This window comes from Candoia aspera, chromosome 1 (assembly GCF_035149785.1).
Source record: "Candoia aspera isolate rCanAsp1 chromosome 1, rCanAsp1.hap2, whole genome shotgun sequence".
NCBI classification, from domain to species: Eukaryota; Metazoa; Chordata; class Lepidosauria; order Squamata; family Boidae; genus Candoia; species Candoia aspera.
The window spans coordinates 218,157,795-218,180,484 of NC_086153.1; the positions used below are offsets into that span (position 1 = coordinate 218,157,795).

General features: G+C 38.7%; 1 protein-coding gene across 3 annotated transcripts in view; it reads left to right on the forward strand.

Annotated features, from left to right (window-relative positions):
- Positions 1–22,690, forward strand: part of MYLK (myosin light chain kinase) — a 392,661-nt gene that overhangs the window by 289,452 nt on the left and 80,519 nt on the right. Inside the window, exons 12-16 of one of the 3 annotated variants that reach the window (XM_063288774.1) lie at positions 964–1,104; positions 2,784–2,981; positions 6,438–6,684; positions 12,623–12,703; positions 13,067–14,121. The exons of 1 other annotated variant lie outside the window; for it this stretch is intronic. In XM_063288774.1, coding sequence (XP_063144844.1) covers positions 964–1,104; positions 2,784–2,981; positions 6,438–6,684; positions 12,623–12,703; positions 13,067–14,121 — 1,722 coding nt within the window. The remainder of the gene's footprint in view (positions 1–963; positions 1,105–2,783; positions 2,982–6,437; positions 6,685–12,622; positions 12,704–13,066; positions 14,122–22,690) is intronic. One more of the 3 variants, XM_063288777.1, reaches the window with a different exon arrangement.

Sequence of the window (22,690 nt, forward strand, 5' to 3'; positions counted from 1 at the left end):
CAACCTTCTGGATTATTTTCAGAAATACCCTTCCCTCCTCTTTATAAAACATTTGCTCCTTGATGCTCTTGGCTGTCGGTCCCTCCCCCCAGTCCAATTTTTATTATCTTTATCATTTCTTACACTAATAGCTGCAAAGAAGTTCTCTCAATCTCCTAGACATTTTTTTTCAATAGGTTTCCTAAGATAGTTGCTTGCTAAAAACATTTGCCATAAGATACATTTGAGCCAAATGGCATACTTAGGCAGAAGTTAAACTAGAAGAACAATTATTCTCACTATTTATACAAATTTTCTAGGAAAAAAAATTGAATGGAAAAGATCTTTTAGAAAATTTCTCAGTATCCAAAATTAGGATGTGGTTTATTACTATTTTTTTACTTCTATATTTAGTTTTTTTTTTTAATCCGTTCAGAGACTGCCTGGACAAGTCCCTGCAGTTTTCTTGGCAAGGTTTTTCAGAAGTGGTTTGCCATTGCCTCCTTCCTAGGGTTGAGAGAAAGTGACTGGCCCCAGGACACCCAGTTGGCTTTGTGTCTAAGGCAGGACTAGAACTCACAGTCTCCCTGGTTCTAGCCTGGTGCCTAGGGCAAAGTGACTCCTGTTTTTATCCATCTTTACCTATAGTAAAGATATGTAAAAAATAAAATGAGTGTTATGTGTTCTATAACTATCTCAGAAGTTTTTGCAAGACAATTGAATTAAAATGTTTGTTTGTTTGTTTGCTTTGTCCCTGCCCATCTCCTCCCATCGGGGGACTCGATTACTTAGTAGTAATAATAATCATAAATGTAGATCTACAGTATTTTTTCATGTAGATTTTAGCAAAGACACTGACTTGAGTAATGTTGAATATTTGCACATTGGAAATGGTGCTAACCTATTAAGTTGTATTCTGATAAGAGTAACTGAACCCTTTATACAAGAATTCCTTATGGGAAACAGTTATGTCTCTTATTTAAGCAGAAAAGAGGAGCAGGATTAAATTGGAAAGTGCACATCCAGTTCCAGCAAACAAAACCTTTCCTCCAGTCCTCCTGAAAGGCCTAAGTGATCTCAAGGTAATGGATGGAAGCCAAGTGATTATGACAGTAGAAGTTTCTGGTAAGCATTATTGTTTTCTAGTGGGCTTCTTTGCAATATAGAAAAGCAATATAGAAATAAAACTAAATAACAAATAATCAACTGTTCTGAATGTTAACAAAGATATTCTGCTATGTAATCAAGCAGTTTTTTGCCTTTGGTTCATGACTGCTTCCTTTTTCTCTTTATCCCCTTTTTTATTTTTTAATTTTTTAGCATTAGGAAAGTCAGGGAAAACAACAGTTTAAGGTAAATAGATGTAAGGAATGCCTAAGACCAAATAAAAGACTCAGACTCTAAATCAAGTTTAAGCTCTGGCTTTTATTTAGAATAGAATGCACACCAGTAAAAAGCTGAGAGTGTGGGAAGCGCGCCAAAAGTTGAATTAAATAGTCTCGCACCAAACAGCGCTCCACCCCCACACTCCCCGGGTGTGCCCCACGAGTTCCACGGAGTGACAGGTCATCAAGACTTGATAGGTGAGAGGTCGTCCAGCCCCATTCGCCCCAGGCATCACCCTGTTTATCTTCCTGCGAGGTAATGGTCCATTACCGGGCGATTAGACCTTGATATTCCTCGAAAGCCCAGACGCGCCCTTCCGAACCTCGCCCTGATCATTTCTTTGACAATGGTGTCAATGGTCGATTACCGGGCAATGAGACCTTGTTGTTCAATAGATCTCCCAAACCCATTACCTTCTTTGTCCGGTTTATCGCCCGCACCTCTCCAGTCATTGACACGCATCCACACTTTGTCATGCGAGCCGTTATGATGTTGCAAACATCACAACGGCGATCATGACAATAGATGGCTCTCCTGCCACTGTAGAATAAAGAAGTGCTTGAAATTTGAAGAAAGGAAGATAAAAGCAATCCATGTCTGGTATGGCTAAGAAGCTAGGATGTTTTCATGCAACTTATCAGTGGTGGCCCTCATTTTATGGAGTACTCTTCCCCTGGATATAGAGATGGCCCATAGTTGGCAGGTATTCTGGAAACAAGCAGCTCTGTTCCAGTGGGCATTTGGCCCTTAGGTTAACGGAGTGGTGCTGTTGATACATCGGTCTTTATTATTGTTGATTTTTATTATATGTTTTTTGTGCACTTCTCTGGACTTCATTGTAGCTTGGCCAGAGCCTGTTTGGGTTAGGCTATAAAAACTGTAGTGCAAACAAATAAATAGAAGCCTTTGTCTAGATCTATGGAAGAATGAGAAATGATTTGTGAAAACTCAGTTTCTCTATCGAATAGTGGGATTAAATGGGATGCAAAACAAAAAAACACACCATGAGAAAAGTGCCAAAAACATATTTGAAGAAACAGATAATGGTGCAGACCTGCTTATTCTGGGACATATGTATGTTTAGACACATGTTACGCTCTTGATAGGAACCCATAAAATAATAGTTGATCAGACAGGTGCATTAATGTGACTAAAGCCAAGGAATTTATTCATATGTGCATGCATGTGTGTGCAGATATCAATTCCCCAACATGCACATGTCCTATAATATAACCCCGTATCTTACTCAGAATAGTCCTTTTTAATATCACTATGGCAGCAGGAAGTCACTATTCAATAGAGTGAGTTTCTTGTTCCACCTTATCTTATGGTTGCAGTTGGTGTAATAGAATAGTTCATAGACTTCCCCTGCTGCTTTTGTTTTATCTCAAAGACTTCTGTTTTGTTTTGTGGCTCAGCTAATCCACCTCCTGAAATAATTTGGCTTCACAATGGTAAAGAAATCCAGGAAACAGAGGATTTTCACTTTGAGAAGAAGGGCAGTGTCTATCGCCTGTATATCCAGGAGGTATTTCCTGAGGATACAGGAGAATACACCTGTGAGGCCTGGAATGACTTAGGAGGGATTCACACTCAAGCAACCCTGACTGTACAAGGTAAAGTATTTATGTCTGTATGTCTACATGTCTACACACACACACACACACCATTTTCTACATTGTTTGACAGCTACATAGGAAAGTATTCAAAAAGTTGAGAACTTCTTTGTTTCTCTGAAAATCCACAGTTTCACTTTATATACAATTTTTAGTGGATATTTGGCCTTATAGTTTATTCCGCTTCACTAGGAAGAATGAACTCCGATCTCTATATCCAAAAAATAATAATGAAGTATTAAATGAGAATACATAGCTTTCTAAAAGGTGATGATGTGTTTCTGCAGCAGCTAGAAGCATAGGGATAGGACTGTCTGACTGAATATTTAGCTCAGAAACTTGGTTAATGATGAATACAATGTTTTAAAATCAAGTTATAATCAGGGTATTTTTATCTGTTGTTTTCTTATGGATGAAACAGTGGTATATATGCATAATCCTAAGAAGTTAACGTTTATTTGCTCGAACAACTGGTGGAATGGAATATTTATAAATAGAAATTCTGTGTATTAATTACCAAAATAGCAATAATATATGTACTTTTTACTCCCATGTACATAATAGCCTAATTTGGACATGTCATGTATTTAGATAACTACAGGCCATAAAATAATGGCTCTGAGTAATCTAAACAAGCAAAGAGGGAGGAAGCCTGTATGTTGCATGCATGGACACAGACACAGCTGTCTGTCAGCAGTTCCAGAAACCAAATACATCTTTTCCCAGAATTGTGCTGGAGCAGTTCTGGGAAAAGTTGCTGCTGCTGCCACCCCCACTTTAAAGGATTGCCAGTGGGTGCTGTGCAAGGGCCCCCTGAAGCACCATTGTGACCCTTCAGATCTGCCCAGGCCTATTAAAAATTGCTTCTTGGAGCAGCCCTTTCAAAAAGAGCCTTAATGTTACCAAAGCTAAGCTCATGGTACTAACCCCAAAGGAAGTGCAGCCCAGCCATTGGGAGTGTAGTGACTGTGGGCAGTGAATCTTTGTGAACAGAGTAAAGCAAAAAGCATAATGAAAGGAAATGTTACTTAGCCAGACCAAAAGATAACCGCATGGATGCTGCCTGTGAGAATAGGGAAACCTGCATTGGGGTGAAAGTGTACCCAAATGCTTTGTTCGAAGCATGGGTTGCTTTTTTATGTCCATGCAGCCCTTGTATATTATGTATTGGGCAGGGATGGGGAACCTTTCATATTGTCAAGGTCCACATTCTTTTAGGAATACTTTACCAGGGATCACATGTGTGGGAGCAGAGGTCCAGGGCAAAGCTAATGGAACCACTCCCTTTGCTCTCTTCCCACTACTTCCCCCTTCTTTTTTTTTCCTGCCACCCATTTCTCAGTTTCTCTATTTCTGGCTGTCCCCTTCCCCTCCTCTCCCCTTTTCTCTTTCCTGGCACAGATTGCCAGGCAATATTCAGCTAACTTCTGCCACAGATCTGGATTGACTGCTTTTAAAGGGATTGTAAATAGCCTGAGAACTTGATGAAATTAGGCCTAGGTTGCAAGCTCCTTATTCCTGCTCCAAAGAATATTGATGGAGTATGAAATAATGAAACAGTTAAAATAGTTTGTAGAAATTTTGCCCTAAAATATCAGCACAACTGAATTATAATTGTGCTTATACATACATACCCCAAGATTCACAGTGGATGAGAAGGGGTTTAATAATTAAACTCCTGCATAAACACTCTTATATGCACAGTTATTTTTGTGTGGAGCTGATCAGGGTTTATAGAGAGATTTTGGCAATCAGAAAATTTGCAAACTCAGGTTATGATTAAATGTAATTAAGTTGTATAAAGGTTCAGAGCTTGGTAATGAAATTGTACACTAGCATTTTCCAACCTATGACCCTCAGGTATGTTAGTCAACAAATCCCAGAGTCTTCAGCCCACATGGGAAATATGAGGATTCTGATCCAATGCATCTGGAGGGCACTAGGTTGAAGAGGGCTGCTTCAGGGTTTTGGAAAATTTGTACAGAAGTCAGACATTCTTTGGAATTTACTTATTACTAGGACTATAAAAATAGCAAGTGAACAACTCCAAAGATATCTGTAAATACAGATATCTCCTCCTGAGATTGTTCTCCACTTGGGAGTTACTCTCAACTAATATCCCTTGCTCTCCTCACTTCAGAGTATGTGAAGCAGTCTCAAATCTTATTAATTAATTCATTATTATAAGTTTCAAGTCAGAATTTTAGGATGCCAGTTACTGATTTTTTGGACATTTCAAGAGTTCATCTTCCCATTCTTCGTTTGTCTAGCTATGTAAAACAAGATGGACTATACTTGTCTTCCTTCAGTTTGTTTGCTTAAACATTACCCTTCTCTCCAGTCCACAGCAGACCAGATTTTTAAAAAAATACACACTGAGTACCATCTGGGTTCTTGCTTTTTGTCTTAAAGACTTCCGATTTCTGGAAACAAAAGAAACACGAAGATCCTCAGGAAAACTTTCTTAAAGTCAGACACATTTGAAACTACTGAGCCACCATCTCTTCACCCTAGATAAAATAATGTGCTCACTCATTTTTTTTTGTTTTTGTTTTTTTCAGAATCTTTCTTTCTGTATCTATAGATCTCCTTGTTTGGTTTTTTCTTTTTCTTTGAAGCAATTATAAGCACACTGGACATGCTGTTGCTGTAGCAATGATGGAAACTTTTGTTACAGCAAATAATTACTATTCGGATGGAGATTACCTGAGGTGTCCTTAGCTTCCCCAGGAAAAGGGATGGATGGATATGTACATAACATGCAACTTTTCTATGTGTTGTGCAAAGTGGCTTATGATAAAGTCTGAATCTAAATTTTTAATACTGTTGTAGGCATGGGTTTTTATGCATTCATTCATTCATTTTGAAGAGTGAACTACTGACTCGTGATGCCAAAAAATGAAATAAAATTTAAAATGAAGGAGCATGATTCCTTACTGCATACTTCAGAGCACAGCATTTCTATAGGTTTGTTTGCACATTCACAAATGGCTGCTGTGGTAGGCATAGCCAGTCACAATGCACACATTTAGTAGAAGATGAGCCCATTTTCCAGAAGATACTCTCTATCTTCCCAGTGGGACTATGTCAAAGGCATTTTTGTAAATATATTTTGCAGCATGCCAGCTTCCTGCTTATTTGTTTTTATTAAAAAAAATATTTCTAAAAAAGTCAAACGTAGATATGATTGGGCATTGAGGGAAGTATCTGGGGTATGTGTTGCCGACTTCTGCTACTTCTGCAGAGAATTGGCATAGATTAGTCTTCCTCTTGCTGCACCGGCCAGAGTATTGTGAATAGGATATCAGTTCAGAATATGCATCCAAGGCATAATATCCATAAGATGGTTTGTCATAAGCTAATATGTAGACACAACTGAAATTCAGGACAAGTGATCCCACCAGTGCTATTAGGCTTTCTCTCTGCCTCTCTTACCATGTTTTGTTTGTGTTGCAGAACCTCAGGATGGCGTTCAGCCATGGTTCATTAGCAAACCGCAATCAGTGAGAGCCCAAGTGGGACAGAACGTCATTGTTTCTTGTGCCATTGCTGGAGATCCATTCCCCACAGTTCACTGGTTCAAAGATGGACGGGAACTAACAGCAGAAGCAGGCTGTGAATTCCTACAAAATGAAGACATCTTTACATTGATTATAAGGAATATTGAGCCCTGTCACACTGGCCAATATGAAATACAACTCAGGTACATCAAGTGCAAGTATATATTTATAGGCATATTCTTTCAGTCACCTAAACATGAACAATAAGGCATTTTAGTACTATTGGTCTTTGCTTTCAAGCAAGTGTGTTCATTTTATATTTTGGCTATGGGTTCCTAGGACATCAGTGTCAATTGCCATGTGGATTTCATATTAATCACTGAAGCAGTCAGTATTCTCCCTGTTGCAAGCACTTGCTCTCCTGGCCTGTTCTTAGTTACCTTACTAATTTGCTTACCTCTAATATTTTTTTTAACATTCAAAATGCAATTCATATGTGATCCTATGTTTCTATTTCTTCTTCCCTTTCTCATAAAACAGTCAATAAGGCAGCACTAAGGAGAATCAAAGGCTTGCATTAAAACGCATGCCTTCAGTAACTGATGAAACTGAAATCCTGAAGATAACAGGCACACTTCCTCCAAGACCTCTAGAGTAAAGGTCCCACAACCAAGAAATCCCTCACTCAGGAGAATGCTTCCAAACTTTGTCCACTGGAGGCATTTGTGATGCATGAAACAACGTGTTTGAACCAATCATTGCATTGTGGAAGTATTGACAACTTGTTATGGGCCAACACAATTTGGCAGAAACAAAACCTGGTTTGTTTTGGTTATTCCACATTTTTTCCAAAACAGCTTTGGGTATTTCTGACATGGGAAGCAGTGGGATTCAGAATTGACCTCTTGGACTGTAAAAAATCTGGACCACCATTAGATAGTCATAAAGTCATACAGAACTCTCTGTTTGCTGCCCCTTAGTGGTCGGCTGGAGATCTGCAAGGTAGCCTTAGCCCTCACTTATCTAGAACTTGGAGCAACTGGGAGTATAGGTATTCAAACTAAAAGGAATGGGAGTGAACTTGCAGATAGTCATGAATGTTGATTGTCTCCCTCTACCCCAGTATTTAAAGGTTTACTTTAATGAGCATTAATGAAAGAAAAGAAAAGAGGGATTCTCCCCCAACACACGAACACACACACCCCTCCCTGACTGCTCTCATTTACATCTTAAATGGACATTCTCAGTAGCATTCAGAACAAAAGAGTAACCAGGAGTCATGAGTCATGCATATATCCTTGCTCAGCAAAGCATCTCTTATTTTCACACTTAAAGTGCTAAAGGCCAGAACTGTAACAAACATGTCAAATCAACTACTTAAAACTGACTTTTATAAGCCACACCATGGATTTCATCAACAGTGTACCACAGCCTGAATGGAGTTAATACACATTTAAGCTAAGCAGGCCAACCAATAGAGAGCCTTTTTGTATTTTTAAGTGCACTTTGAAGTCTCAATAAACAAAAAGGGCATGAGAGAATGCAGTGGGCAGAATGCAAGAGAATTAATAAACAAAGACACCAAAGTTAAAAAAAAAACAACAAGCCAAGAACCAGAGTTAGTCTTTGCTTTTCAAATGCATTCAAAGTCAAAAACTGCCAGATGAGTTGACCGGCTAAAGTAAGCCATCAGTTTAGAACTTTTGAAAAGCAGACAATAATCAAAGTCTGTTGATGATGGCTTGCTGAATTTAGCTGCTTGCGTATTGTGCACACTCTTTTGTCCTATTGATTATGGAGCCTGCAGAGTGCATTTGAAGATGAAGATACTTCATACTGTATATAAAGATTAGAGGTGTGCCGTATTTGGATCTGTATCAGGCAAGGGTGCCTTAGATCTGGCATGGGTATTCTTGCTGCACCTGTTGGCTTCTTTAATGGAGCTGGGGGGGTTTCCTGGGCTTCCATGGTGGCTACATTGGGTCAGGAAATACACATTTGAATTAAGAAAGCAGTGGAAAACGTCCCCTCATTCTCACCATTGTCCCATCAGTGCACAGTGAGAGAGGAAAGAATGGCATACTTTATCTCAATTGGACTAAACGTCTGAGGTGACGTGGATGTAAAGTTAGGACCTGCTGCTCCCAGCGGTTCTGACACATCTTCCTGCATCACTGAAAGTAGGTTATGATAAGATCTGGTAATCAGAGGAAATCAGATGGAGGAGGTACCAGAATTCAGCATCCTCCACCATGCTGAACAGCTGATCTTCTAAAACCATCATTTGCATGACAGAACTTGTCAAGTTTGATGCACCCTGCTGTTTGCCACCTGATGATTGATACTTCCCATTCATAGGCATCTTGCTCTGCTTGATAGTGGGTGTCTTGCTATCAGTTGGCTGCATGGATTATCTAGTATTGCCAGAGGTGAGAAGGAACCCTAGATGTTACCTAAACAAGTGTTTACACAGCTGTGAAGTAAACAGATATCAAATGTCCTTCTCCCTCCTGGTCTGTGTTTTGCAGTGGTTCCAGATGGGCTAGTATTGGTCTTCAAGTGCAAGCTCTCAGGCCCACCTCAGTGGTAGTGGGAGGTTGGCTGGTACATCTGGGTCACCCAATATTCCATGCCATGGAGTCAGATCCAGGAGAGGGCCGCTCCTCCTGACCTTTGCTCACAGGCCCTGGGTTGCTAATTTAAGAGAATGGGCTGCTCTACTTATGTTAGGGTGAAACTCCTCACCCAGCCTACTTTTTCTCAGCCTCACCCACTATGATGCCAGCTGGTGGTGGCCTCAGCACTCCTCAGGAGGAGTGAATGTAGTACTAAAATCCTGCCTCCACCCAGTAGTCATGCTTTTCTTTCCGTGATCACTAAACTAGTCCCCTGACTAGCATAGTTCTCCCAGCCATGGCTTGTCAGTGACTTTCAGTCAGAGATTTTGTACTCTTATAAAGAGCCTTCTCAAGCATTTATAATATTACACAGCAATTATCTATAGAGTTTGTATTCAGATTCTTTTTTAAATTATACTTTCAAAATATGAAATGTTTTTAACTAGTTAAAAAAAATCAGATTATTTTTCCTTCCAGGCAAGACTGATCAAATATAAAACTATATTCCCTGGTATGGTCTTAAAAAACATAATGGTACAACTTCTTACTGATAATATCATTACATGCTATTCACTGCACTTAGATGTATTTCCTTATTCGGTTAATAATTTTTATTCTGTTTGACCTACATGGCTGTTTTGGCCTGGGATACTTTAAACAAAAAGTTTCATATGCTACCTTTTTCAAAAAATTGATTAGCAAACTGTTCAGGAGGAGGTTTCTTTCACAACCTAAACCTATGAATTGCTTGAAACCACTACTGTATATTTGGTAGGCTTTACTTCAAGATAAGGGTGCCTAGTATTTCAGCCTTTGGTGTAATCCTTGAATTTTACTATTCACAGTTACACGTTCTCCTTATCAGAGTTAATATTCAAATGTTTATTAATACTGTTGATGTTACTATTTATGGTAAATGGGGTCATGGTTTATCCTTCGGTGGCAGGGAAGTTATGTGTGGTGGGTTTGGGTGTTTTAATCCTGTAAGCCACCTAAAGTCATTTGTGTGAAATGGATGGGTATATAAATCACAGAAATAAAGAAATATGGTTGTTGTTATTTTCACATTTGATATTTATTTTGAATAAAAGTGGGGTTGCTGTAGGCAATAGGCTGTCTGACATAGGCTTTCACTGTACTTGTGGCTTAAACATAAAGTACAGATGTGTTGCGTGGACTGGAATCAGTTTAAGTTTCATACTGAAATACGTTGGGACCAAAGCTGAGGGCTTAAACATCGTAAGAGATGAAAACAGTCCCTTCTGGGAAGAAGTAAGGACCAACAGAAACTAGCCTCCAGTCCTTAAGGGTTCAAATTATTTATTGCTAAAATGAAAAATGTTTATAGATTATATGAGTATTAGAAGCCTACGTGACTATAATTTGTGGATTATGGAACTTTGCTTAATATTTACCATGTATTTGATGGATTTATGAGACTCTGCTACCCACCAATTTGCATAATTGCAACATCTCTCACTTTTAAGCATCAATTGCTTGTGGATCCAGTTTTGCAATATGCTCATTGAATTGGTTCATTGCCAGCACCACTACCTCACTTATAATATATGGATCATCTTGGTAAATTGGTTAATCTCTTTGCTTTCTGTGTGTTAAAACACAGGGTTCGTTGGTCTACATTCTGCTAAGATATAAAGTAGTTTGCTTGGCTTCGTTTTGTGAAGCCAGCTATTGCTGTTTGTAAGTCTTGGTTAGTGACTTGAAGTATTGTGTGTACCTAGCCAGTTGTGGTTTATTCAAACTATGATTAAACAAACCATGGTTAGCACAAGCATGTGAACCTCTTCGTGGCAGCTGTTGACTGAAAGAAGCTTGAAACAAAGGCAACTGCTTCAAAATTTAATTCAGTGTTTGGTGTAACTGTTGATTAGTAAACTTAAAAATTACTTATTGCTGGGAATCTCGTGTTTTCAAAACTTCATAAAATGAAAATTGATTATTTTTTTAAATAAAACTTGGAGCTGTGTGTATCAGCTATGCTAAATCCTCTCAGAATAGAGTAATTAATGTAACTGGTACCAATCAGTACCTGCTTTGTTTCAGCTTTTCTCCCAATATTGCAATAAATACCTTTGGATCCAAAACTATGGAAAGCCTTTTTATTAAGAGTGTAATGTTAGGATTCGAACCTTTTTCAGGGCTGAAGGCTAAATTCTCTTGGGCAATGGAAGTAATTGGTTTGGCCCAATCCCAAAATGAACAAAATACACTTTTTTCCCTTTCTTTTTGTCTCTCTCATTCATTGATCATCCTATTAACTTCATTCTCAAATTAAGTTAAGGGTAGTCTAAAAACAAAGTCATATTTTTGGTTTTAATGTTTTTATTCACAATCACATTTATGTAAACTTGCCCTGCCTGTTTACTAGCATGCAAATCCTGATAGCATTCAATTGGAAATATGATCCTCTACAGAAATAAATTTCTCACTCCTAGTTTAGAAATTATGCCAAGAAAACTGCAGGGACTTGAGAATCAGACACGATTGAATGGATTAAAAAAAAATTGTATGTAGCAAACTGTAGTTGATTCAGCAATCTTAATATTTTTTTAGTCTTGTGTTTCTATTTTGAGGAGGTTGCTAAAGTACAGCCAACTTGAAAGTAGAACAGGGTTTATTTGAAAAAGAATAATTCAGACATTTCTCTTAAAGGAAACAGTTTTAAAAACCCACCACTTTTAGACCTAGTTCTGGGTAGCAAAAACTTGAAAATCCATCTGATAAAATGTCTACCTCTTCTTCAACAGTTGGCAAAGAAAGCCCTTTTTCATAAAATGTCAAGCTGCTTAGGATGTGGTAGCAATGTTTATACAGTCTGAATTTCTTTTTTCTTTTTTTTTACATCTCTTGGGGAGATGAACCATTTGAAGATGTATCTGCTGTGAAGCGTAACATGGTACTGGGGGCGGGTGGGAAGAGGGGAAAGTATTTTAATGACTTTAATGGGAGTCATTTTCAGCAGGCATCTCTGGTATTCCTCTGCAAAAGGAAGAATAAGTGTTCAGCACCATATATGGTGACACTTTTATTATTATTTTTTTTAATATAAACATGCACAGGCTGAAACAATCCATGAGGGTTGATTATGCTGTTTGGTGGGGGTGGGAAAAGAAGGAGCAGGGAAAGGGGACCCTGCTTTTAATGTCTTAGTGTTAGGAAAGTTAAAAGCTTGGTCTTGTATAAACAAACACTGGAACAAGGATTGGAAAGGTTTTAGACTTTGCAAAGCAGCTCTTTTTTTTCTTCTGCTTCTTATTTTCCTTCAGGTTATTTGTTTAGAGGTGTATTCTCTTCTATCTCCCACCTGTGGCTTTATTTTGAAGAGAAAAGTTTGGGGGGTGGGGAATAATGTTTCTTTCTAGCCAATGATGAAGTAGCTATCTACTCCTGTGATGCTTGGCTGGGCAATGGAAAATTTAAGCATAGTGAAGGATTGGTCTGTTCTGCACACTGTCTAACAGAGAGCAACTTTTCTTGCTGAGTCTCTGTTGTACTTTTTCAGAAACCCAGTTGGAGAATGCAGCTGTCAGGTATCTTTGACGCTGAGAGAAAGTTTATTTTCCAAAGAAGAAATACAGAAAGAGTAAGTACAGTTCCCAGGGACTTACGTGGGTGGGTTTTATTTTTTGCTCAGCTAATTCCCTTTCCTTGTAGACTTGAGTTGGCTGCTATTCAATCTAATCCCCAAATGTGACCCAACAAGCTGTTTTCATCATACAGCTGACAAAGTAGAGCACTTTTTAAAAAATTTAGTGCCCTTATATGGTTCTTGAAGTCATCATTGATGCAATAAACTATTCCTCTAATCAGCCTTCCCTTCTGTAAACATATTTTGTTCTAGCTCTGAGGGGGTGATTCCTGAATTCTTTAAACCAGCTCTTTGCTCCCCCTCTTTCTCTTTTCCCGCCCCTTCCTCTCTCTCTCTCAAACCCTTCTCTGCTTACAGTGGGAGGCAGAAAGAACGACAAGAGGCTGATTGTGGGGATGATGCACTGATAGTCAGAAGCATCAGTGGCTCCTTCAGGCGGAATACTGGGGAAGCCCAGCAAGTTGAGGAAGAGCAGGAGAGTGTCCGTGGAGTGCTCAAAAGACGAGTAGAAACACGAGAGAGCACAGAGGAGAAGCTTAGGCAACAGGAGGCTGAGCAGATTGACTTCCGGGACATTCTGGCAAAGAAAGTTAACACCAAAAGTTTTTCTGAGGAGGAGTTGAAGGAAATCCCAGCCAAACAAATGGACTTCCGTGGTACCCTGCAACGGCAGGTCAAGCCGAAAACCTTGTCAGAAGAGGAAAGGAAGGTCCATGCTCCACAACAGGTAGACTTCCGTGGAGTATTGGCAAAAAAGGGCACTCCCAAACCTTCCTTACTAGACAAGGAAAAAGCCGTTCCAAAGCCAAGCACCCCAGATTTTAGATCTGTGCTTGCTGCAAAGAAAAAAACACCAACTGAGAATGGTGGCCCTGGGACTCAAGTCCAGAATGTGAATGCCAATGCTGAAGTGCAGAAATTGAGCACCAGCTCTAAAGTGCCAGACCTCAGCATCACCTCTAAGAATCCTGCAATACCCAAGGAGTTGGACGCTATCAATGCCACTTCTAAACTACCAAAGACCAGCACCGTTGCAGAATCCCAGGATACCAGTTCTAGATATAAAACACAGAATGCTAGCACCAAGAATGAAGACCAGGTTACTAACTCCAGCTCTGAAATGTCACATGTTAAATCAGGGGGGAAAGAGGATGAGAATGACGGTAATTGCAAGGGTGGTTGCCTGCCAGCAGTAGATGGACAGATAACTGAAAAAAAAGGGGAAGATAACAAAACAGAGCCTAAAGGAACAGCACCATCCTTTACAGAAAAGCTACAGGATACCAAAGTAGTAGAAGGTGAAAAATTAGTCTTGCAATGTCAGGTTTCCTCAGATCCACCTGCTGCGGTCATCTGGACTCTGGATGGGAAAGTCATCAAATCATCAAAGTTTATTGTTCTCTCCCAAGAAGGTAAATTTATGTAAACAGCAAGGCAGCCACACTGCATGCTGCTGTTTACAGCCTACTTATTTGAATGTATTATTTTTAACTTATTACATATATCTCTGTACTTTAGTTTAGTACTGTCCCTGTAATTGATTCCAAATTTGCTGTTTGGATGTTAGAATTTGATAATGCTTAAACAATGAGAATATGCTATTTCCACCAAACTTGAAGGTTAAATTGTAATATAAAAGTTATCCAGCCAAGCTCTATCTGCAGAAGTCAGAATGTTCTGTATCAAATATTAGACCAATTTTTACTTATCTGGAAGTCCTGGGGTTGCCAAAATCCATGCTGGCTGGGAATTTTGGAAGTTGCAGTCCCAACGATTTGAAAGGCCCTGGACTGAAGAAGGCTGAATTAAGACCCTTACATATATATTTTACATACTAAGTAAGATGGATGTAAATGGTCTTGATATAAATTAGTTCTAGTTGTATTTCTTTTTCTCATCTCCTCCCTATAATTTTTTTGACTTACTATTTCTTACTCTGTTTCTGGACTTTACATAACATGACCGACTGAAAGGGCATAGTATAATGGCTTTATATATGTATGTATATGTCCACGGAGAGAGAGAAAAATGATTGTGTACTGCCTCAAAAGGGATTGGAGCACCCAGAAGAGATTTAATATATTTAAGTACTTCAGGTGATAAGCCATGAACTAATGACAGGATTTATTTTAAATTAGGTTAATTAAGATGTCATCTTAATATCTTACTTGAACTCTGCAATCCATATTTAAAATTGCCATTTACTACTGGTATATGTCATGTTGTGGCAAATAGAGGTGTAAAGGATAAATTGTAATACCACTTTGCTATTATTTTAACAAAAATAAAAAGTAAATACATGCTTTTGAAGCACTTGTTCTTCACGGGAGCCTGTTGCTCTCTGTTTGTTGCTGAGCTGTAACACTTGTAATCCCTCATCATTGGCTATGCTGGCTGCTGGGAATTGTAGTTCAATACCATCTGAACAGCCACAGATACCCCATATTGGCCACAGCCCCATTTACTTTGGGAAACGTAAGATCAAAGGGGGTTTTGTTTTTCCATGGGTCTCTGTCTTCCCACTACCATCACAGCTGGCTGCTTGTCAGAGAGAGAGCTGGTGAAGTCCTAGACGGATGGGTAGCATTGGCTGCAGTTCGTCCTCCTGAGTGGTACTGCTAGTGCCATCCATGTGCCCATCCATTCTGTACCAGTAGGACAGGTGAATAAGCACATGGGCAGAAACCTTGAGGAGGAGGAGAAACAAAGCCAGGGCTGATTCAGAGGTGGGCCTTTAGAGGGTATGAACCTTCAAAAGTAGTCAAAGGCCACCATGTTGACTTCAACGTTCCATGATTAAGTAAGCCATGTATTAGAACAGGATATGAACTAGATAAGGGGTTTGACTTGATGAAATCAGTTTTTGATATTATAGCTAACAATAAACATTTTCTCATTACTGTACTGCACTTCTTTCAATTAAAAGGAGGCAGAGACACTACTAAAGGACATATAGCAATAAGCTCTTTCTCATTCATCTATGCATAGTTTGAGGGTAACAAATCTCCTAAAATATGAATTCCCCATAAAGTTCAATAATTAATCAGGAAAACAGTCATCCCTGAAATTGTAATGTTAATGGTGTTCTTTACTTAACTGTAGTATTACTTTAATTCTTTCTTTTAATAAATCACTGTATATTCATTTAACCTAGTTTTCACACAGATGTGAAGTCTAGGCTTTGCTGCTTCAAAATGCAAGGTTGCATATCATAGGACGGAATGCTCCTCTATACAAAACATTTTTCCTACTAGATATTAGAAACAAAGAGTTGAGCCTAATTGCTTCTCTGAAATTGTCCTTGGCCCCTTTTTTGTGCTTCTTATTGTGTCTTCAAGTCAGTCTTGACTCCTGGCAATGGAAGAGGACTAGAATTCATGGTCTCCTGGTTTCTATCCTGGTGGCTTTAAGCACTACCCCAGGCTGGCTCTCCCTTGGGTACCTACATAAAAGTTTTCCTTTTTTTCCCCCCCTAGTTTTGTTGGGGGGATAATTCCATCATATAAGAGCCCACTGAGCTAGTGAGGCCAAAGATATAGGGAGGATTAGGCCTTGGGCTTTCTCTAGTACCCATACTGTCTCATTCAGTATATGCACCAAATTACCAAGCCATGACCTATGATATTTCTAGGCTTCTTTTCAAGCCCAACTAAGATGGCATATATTACAAAAACCATTGAAGAGAAGGTTGATGAAAATCACGGATCCCAGCATCTTAAAACTCCCAACATTTCTAAAATTAAAATGCTGATAGAGCAGAACCCAGAAAAGTCCAGTCAAGGATGGGCAAAGGAAATTTCATCCTGGTTTGCAGCTGCATTACAGTGCTTGAATGCTTCATTGATTGAAACCCAATCCAGTGCCTGAGGCAGTCAGTCAGTGAATTGCACCTGACATGTGTATGGCAGTGAGATTTGAGATACCACCATTCCTGAAAACTGATATGGAAATAAATGTTAATGATAGCTATTTCTTTTGTGTTGTTGTGCCCTGCATTTCAGAGGCATTGTTCATAAAATACACAAAAATATACTGTGAACAGATTTCTCTAACTTGAATTTCCATACTTCTATGTCACAAGCTGATAATGGTTTACAACAGTTTGGCCTCGGAAATCAAGTGATATGTTAGTCCTCAAAGTTTGACCCAAGGTTCCTTAAATAAATAAATAAATAAACACTTAACATGGTGGATAAATTAATTCTCTTTAGATTGTTTTTTCATGTATCGTATATTGATCTTGCAAATGCACTCTGAAAAATCTATTAATTTTACAGTTAACACTATTTTTAATCACTATGGAGAATGGACAATCTACGCAATGAAAGATATAATCTCACACTCTTAAACATTTAGCAGATGAATTACTGTGTTACAGCAATTTTAATTTTTTCACTAAAACATTCCCCATTGTTTCCTATCATTAAAAATGAAGTCAAATTTCTCCTGTTCAAATTTCTGAAGAATTTCTCTTCTGCTAATCTAGTTTGAATAAAATATCGCTGTATATCTCTAAAGTAAGGAGATTTGATTTTTTTTTCCTTTTAATAAGTCCCTTAACCAAAGGCAACTTTTGAACATACTGAATTTGTAGTACAGGATGAAGTAGGATCCAGAAAAGTTATTCATTCAATAATGCTTCAATTTAGAGCCATTCATCTTGCTTTTAAGTGCACAGTAATTTTGTAATTATGCAGGTTGGAGTAATTTTGTACATTTGATGCAATCTATGTTGCTGTCACCATTGTCTCCTAGCTGAGCCATCTTATTCTTTAAATTTGCTTAGGATGAATTGGGATTCACTTCATGCAGTAGCTACAGTAGAAGAAAGCAGTAAAATATTTATTTGGCTAAGCTAGGAAGTCATAATTCTTTCACTGGTTTTATCTATTTACTTACCATATGAGTGTGTGGATATATAAAAGACAATAACTGAGTTTGTTTTAGTAACTATATTAATCCCTCAACTTATATCCTTATTCTCACTGCAATTTTTTTCTTGTCTTTCTTGTTACTCACTTGGCTCTGCAACTTCAGTTTTTGCTGTTACAGATGAGAGTAGAAAAAAGTATTAGCTTCTACTTAGATTACATCTGTAGTTTAAATGATAAGTACCCAAACTAAGAATATAATTTAGTGATGTTAAGACATCAATCCTACACTGGTTTTCCTAAGAGTAAGGAATCCTGATTAAATGCAGTGGGGGCATATCTATAATTCTATAATTCTTTAGCCAAAAAAAAGGCAGTTTATAAAAATCAGTAATCAGACAACCCTATACTCAGGCTAATGATCTAAAAATATAAGAAACATGGAACTAGATGGTGAGGGAGGGACTGTAATTCATGCATCTGCATCAATTACATAGGAAGTTTTAAATTCTGAGCATTGGTCCATCTAGCTGTCTACTGATTAATAATGGGTCTGCAGAATAGGGCTCCTTCCCAGTTCCTATATAGAGTTGTCAGAGTTTGAATCTGGTAGAGTAACGTAAGTAAATCAGTGAGTCAAAACCACTGTTTCCAGCCTACCACTTACCCCCTAGGATTGGTATAGGAAAAAATATGTGTGTGTATGTATGTATGCCCAACCTGGTGTAACTATTCTTTTAGATAATCTCAATGAGCTTTGCATTTAATCCTGATCTCAACTTTTAAAAAGTCTGGTGCAGTAGGGAGAGGGTGCTACTTGGAGCTAACTCACAATGGATTTAATTTCTACAAAGCTGTTTTTGAATTGCCAATGTATTCCTTTATCTAGTATCCGTAGTAGAAAGAGAGTGATCAGAATCAAGCTTTAGGCCTACTGTTTGTTGTTGTAACATTATCACACACGAGCTTTCATTCTGAGGTTTTACTGCTTTTTAGGGATGTAATTGGCCAGTCCAATTGTGCACCAATTCACTAGTCAGTCCTGCAGATTGGGTTTTTTTTTTGAAAAATTAATGTTTAAAACATGATTGAAAAAACAGCAGATCATATATCATCTTACCATGCTTAAAATGAATGTGCTGCATTCCAAAAGAGAGCAGGTATGGACAGATGATGATGATGATGATGACTAATTAAAATTATCTGTAAAATATGGTACCTGTAAAGTTATGTGATTCTGCCATCTGTATTTGGCAGCCATTCTGTCTCAGATAACAAACCTCTTTCACGCGCACCCAGTATACACACACGAACATTCCCCTCCTTTCTTCCAGCAGCACAAAAAAACAGAATAGAGATGGGTTAAAGTAAGAAGGTAGCTGCACTAAGAAGAGATCTAAACAGTAAGTGGGGGAACAGAGCTACATAGAGATGAGGACAGAGGAAGACATAAGTGAACAGTGAAGGAAAGAAAAAAGTGCAAGAAGTCCTGTTTAGATGTCACAAAATGAGTTAAATTTATCAGACAAGCAGCTCTTCTCAATGGCTAATATTCAGAGACATCCATACTTTTCAGTAGTGATGACTGCAGTCGTTCAAAGTGTCTGCGTAGTTCTCTCATTTCAACAGCTTCTTCTGTTCTTATCAGTTGCCTTCACTACCATCAACCATGGTAACTTCCTGAGAGAGTTGCAAGGGGTAAAAACAAGGCGCTGTGTTGCAGTGGCTTTCCTTCTGGTGAGTCTCGGGGGTGAGGTTAAGCCCTTGGGTGCCTTGTTATGGGTCCTGCAGTGCTTGACCCTTCCCCTCCTTCCATTTAAAATGTACACAAAGCCACTGAGAAAGGTCTTTGGGTGAGATGTCATCAGTGCGTGATTCATATTCTAGAGGAGATACAGTGGAAGTCCTGTCTTGGTGCCTGAAATCTGTTAAGGTCTGGGTGGGGAAATAGGCTTTGCCTCAATCTGAGCAAGATGGATTGCCTCTGGATTTGAAGCTAGCTGATTCTGGGTATAGCTCAAATTTTACTTTGCACAGGGTTGCGCTCTCCTAGACAGAGATGACTTGCAATCTGGGAGTCCTCTTGGACTCATACCTCTGCTAGAACAACAGCTGGAGGCCATGTCCAAGAAGCCTTTCGCACAATTACATGGCGAGTTGCAGCCATTTATGTAACAGGAGGTTTTGCCTGACAGTTACTCATACTCTTATCACCCCATCTCTGGGTTATTGCAAGTTGCCCTAAATGGGGATGCTCTTGAAGACCACTCAGAAGCTACAACTAGTCCAGTGTGCAAGGCCCATACTGTTATCGGCATGCACTGGCTGCCTGGATGCCAGTTAGCTTCTGGGTTCAATTCAAGGTGCTGGTTGTCACCTTTAAAACCCTGCATGGCTTAAGGCATGAATATTTCTGAGGACACCTGCTCCAAGTGGAATTTTCTTGACTAGTGAGATCTGCTGCCAAAGGAATGTCATCTTCACTGTTGAGCTTTCTCAGTGATGCCCCCCTTCCTCTGGAATGATCTCCCTCCAATATTCAAACTGTCTGCTCTCTGTTAAGTTGTCAAAGAACCCTGAAAACATGGCTCTTCTGGAGGTCATTTGGAAGAATACCTGAAGTATAGGAACATTCGTATGAGGTTCTGGAAGTAGTTATAGGTAATAATTGTTTTTTTGTTGCTGGTTATTACTATTTTTACCTTACTCCTGTATCCAGGATTGTGTAAGGCACTCAGAGTTTTCAGATTGGAGTGGCAAATAAAACAGAATAAGTAAATAAATGAATACTATTGTGCTCCTGTGGAACTCCTAGGTTTGGGCTTGTTGATTTAATATTTAATTGTATCATGAGGGGAGTTTACATCTTGAATGAATTACAACATTTCTGGGATTTAGGCTACAAAATATGAAGTAGTCCTCTCCATGTCATATCTGTTTAGGGGGAACTTTATGGAAATGACAGGATTCTGCTTTGCCAGTTTATTCAGAAACCTAAGATGGATTCTAAGCAAACATAAAATAGATCCTGTCTTATTTTCATCTATAAAAGAAGATATTCCCTTAACTATTTAAGATGTTCATTTTATAGCAGAGCCCATACTTCTTGACCCACATAATTTGACCCGATTCCAATGAATAATGCCAATTTCTTTAAGTCAAATTATAAGTGGAAGCTTCTGCTATCAATCATCATATGCCAGTTCTTCCTTACCTACATTTCTTCTGTAAATAACAATTCTAATAATCGATAACTGCAGAATGATTTCTAGGTAAAATAAATAATGAATGAATTAGAATTATATTTTCTGTTCTGCCACGATTATTCAATTTCCTACCAGATTGGATAGAGTAGGTGCGCTTCAGGTCCCTTCCCCGAAATGTTGCCATCAAGTGGGACCTCAGAAGCGTGCCTTTTCTGTGGCTGCCACTACCTTATGGAATACCCGCCCCCTGGCGATCTGGCAGCACCCCACCCTCTTAGCCTTCCGGAGGCCATCAAAACCTGGGTTTTTACTCGGGCACTGGGGTTGAGTGAGGGTGTTTTGGGTTGGTTGTTGGGGCATCCCAAGGGGATGACTGAGGCTCTGGGTTTTGGTTGTGTTTTACAGTTTTATGGTTTTTATAGTTTGGGGGTTTCATTGTTGTGAGCCACCCAGAGTTGTGTTTTAAGATGGGTGGCCATACAAATCTTTTAAATTAAGAAAAATAAATTATTCATACCATTTAGTAAATTTAAAGATTATCTGAGAGATGTTACTTATTTGAAAATGATCTAGAAATATCCCTGCATTGCTTTGCTTTTTTTTGGGGGGGAGAAATAATCCCAGTATGTACTGAAGACATTCCAGTACATTACCTATATTTCCAACACTGATAGCTTCTAACAGGATCTATTCTATCTGCAAACTTTGTACTATATTCTGTACATCCACATATCAAGAGATGGCTAATAGTCTTAAAAAGAGCATACAGACTTTTTGTTCTGCATTTCCACATCCATTTTACCCTAGCACTTATTGTAAAAAAGCAAATGATTCCTAATAGCAAGATTTTCTACACTTTTGGAAACTCACAATTATTTTAGAAACATTGGATGACACATGTAATGATGAATAGCTTGTTCTCAGGATCCTGCTTAAACTGCCAGATGCTTTCTTAGTGGGAGTTGGGGTAGCTATGGTTCCTGACCAGCTGGGATCGTAATTTTCTAATTTCTTTGATGTTTCTAGTTTTACTGAGCAGATGTTTCTGTCCTTTATCTGAAGTATTTTAAAATTAGCACACACAAAAAAGTTAGTATTAGAGTTTCTTAAAGTTCCTCCCCATAATCTAAGTTGGTGGGAATAGTCCCTGTTGAGAAACAGTTGACCCAGTTGATTCCCATGTTACAGCAGAAATCAGCATACGGAACAAATATAAACTGCACCTGCTACTAAGATTACCAAGTTATAATTTGGAGAATAGGGATTTGTCTCTTCTCAGTGCATCGATGATGTGAAAAATGAGGTTGCCTCATTTGCTGCTCTTTTTTCCTTTGTTTTATCCTCTCTTTCCCAGTCTCTGGTAACAGGCAGAACTCCAATGCTTTATCTGCTGCAAACACCATCAAAAAGCCAAGAGAGAAATGGGGGAAGGAGCATTTAACTTTTAAAAACTTATCCATATTTACTGTCCAGACCTAGAAACTTACTTGTAAAAAATATTTTTCTTCATAAATTCATGGAAACACTCCATAGTGTGTCATAAAGTGACTTTAATGCATCAGTCTGTTTTTGCAGTATACAAAATGTGTATTGTAAAAATAGGTCTCCAGCTGCATCCAAAACTTACTATAGGTAGGTGCTAAAATAAGGGTAGCATACTTCAGCAGGAATGCATAATGTGACTGTAAGAGAGAAAAGACAGCTGAACTTAAATTCTCAACATTGGTTACTTGTATGCCTCAGCCTTAATTGGCTTTCAGATTTCAGCATCCTTTTCAGCAGTTGTTCCTTTTTAGAACTCCTCGAGGTACATAGCCTGAGTTATTACAGCTGGAAGAGGGAACATGTTTTGCTGACCAAGATAGGAAAGTAAAACACAAGAGCTACTCTGTTTTGATGCTTTG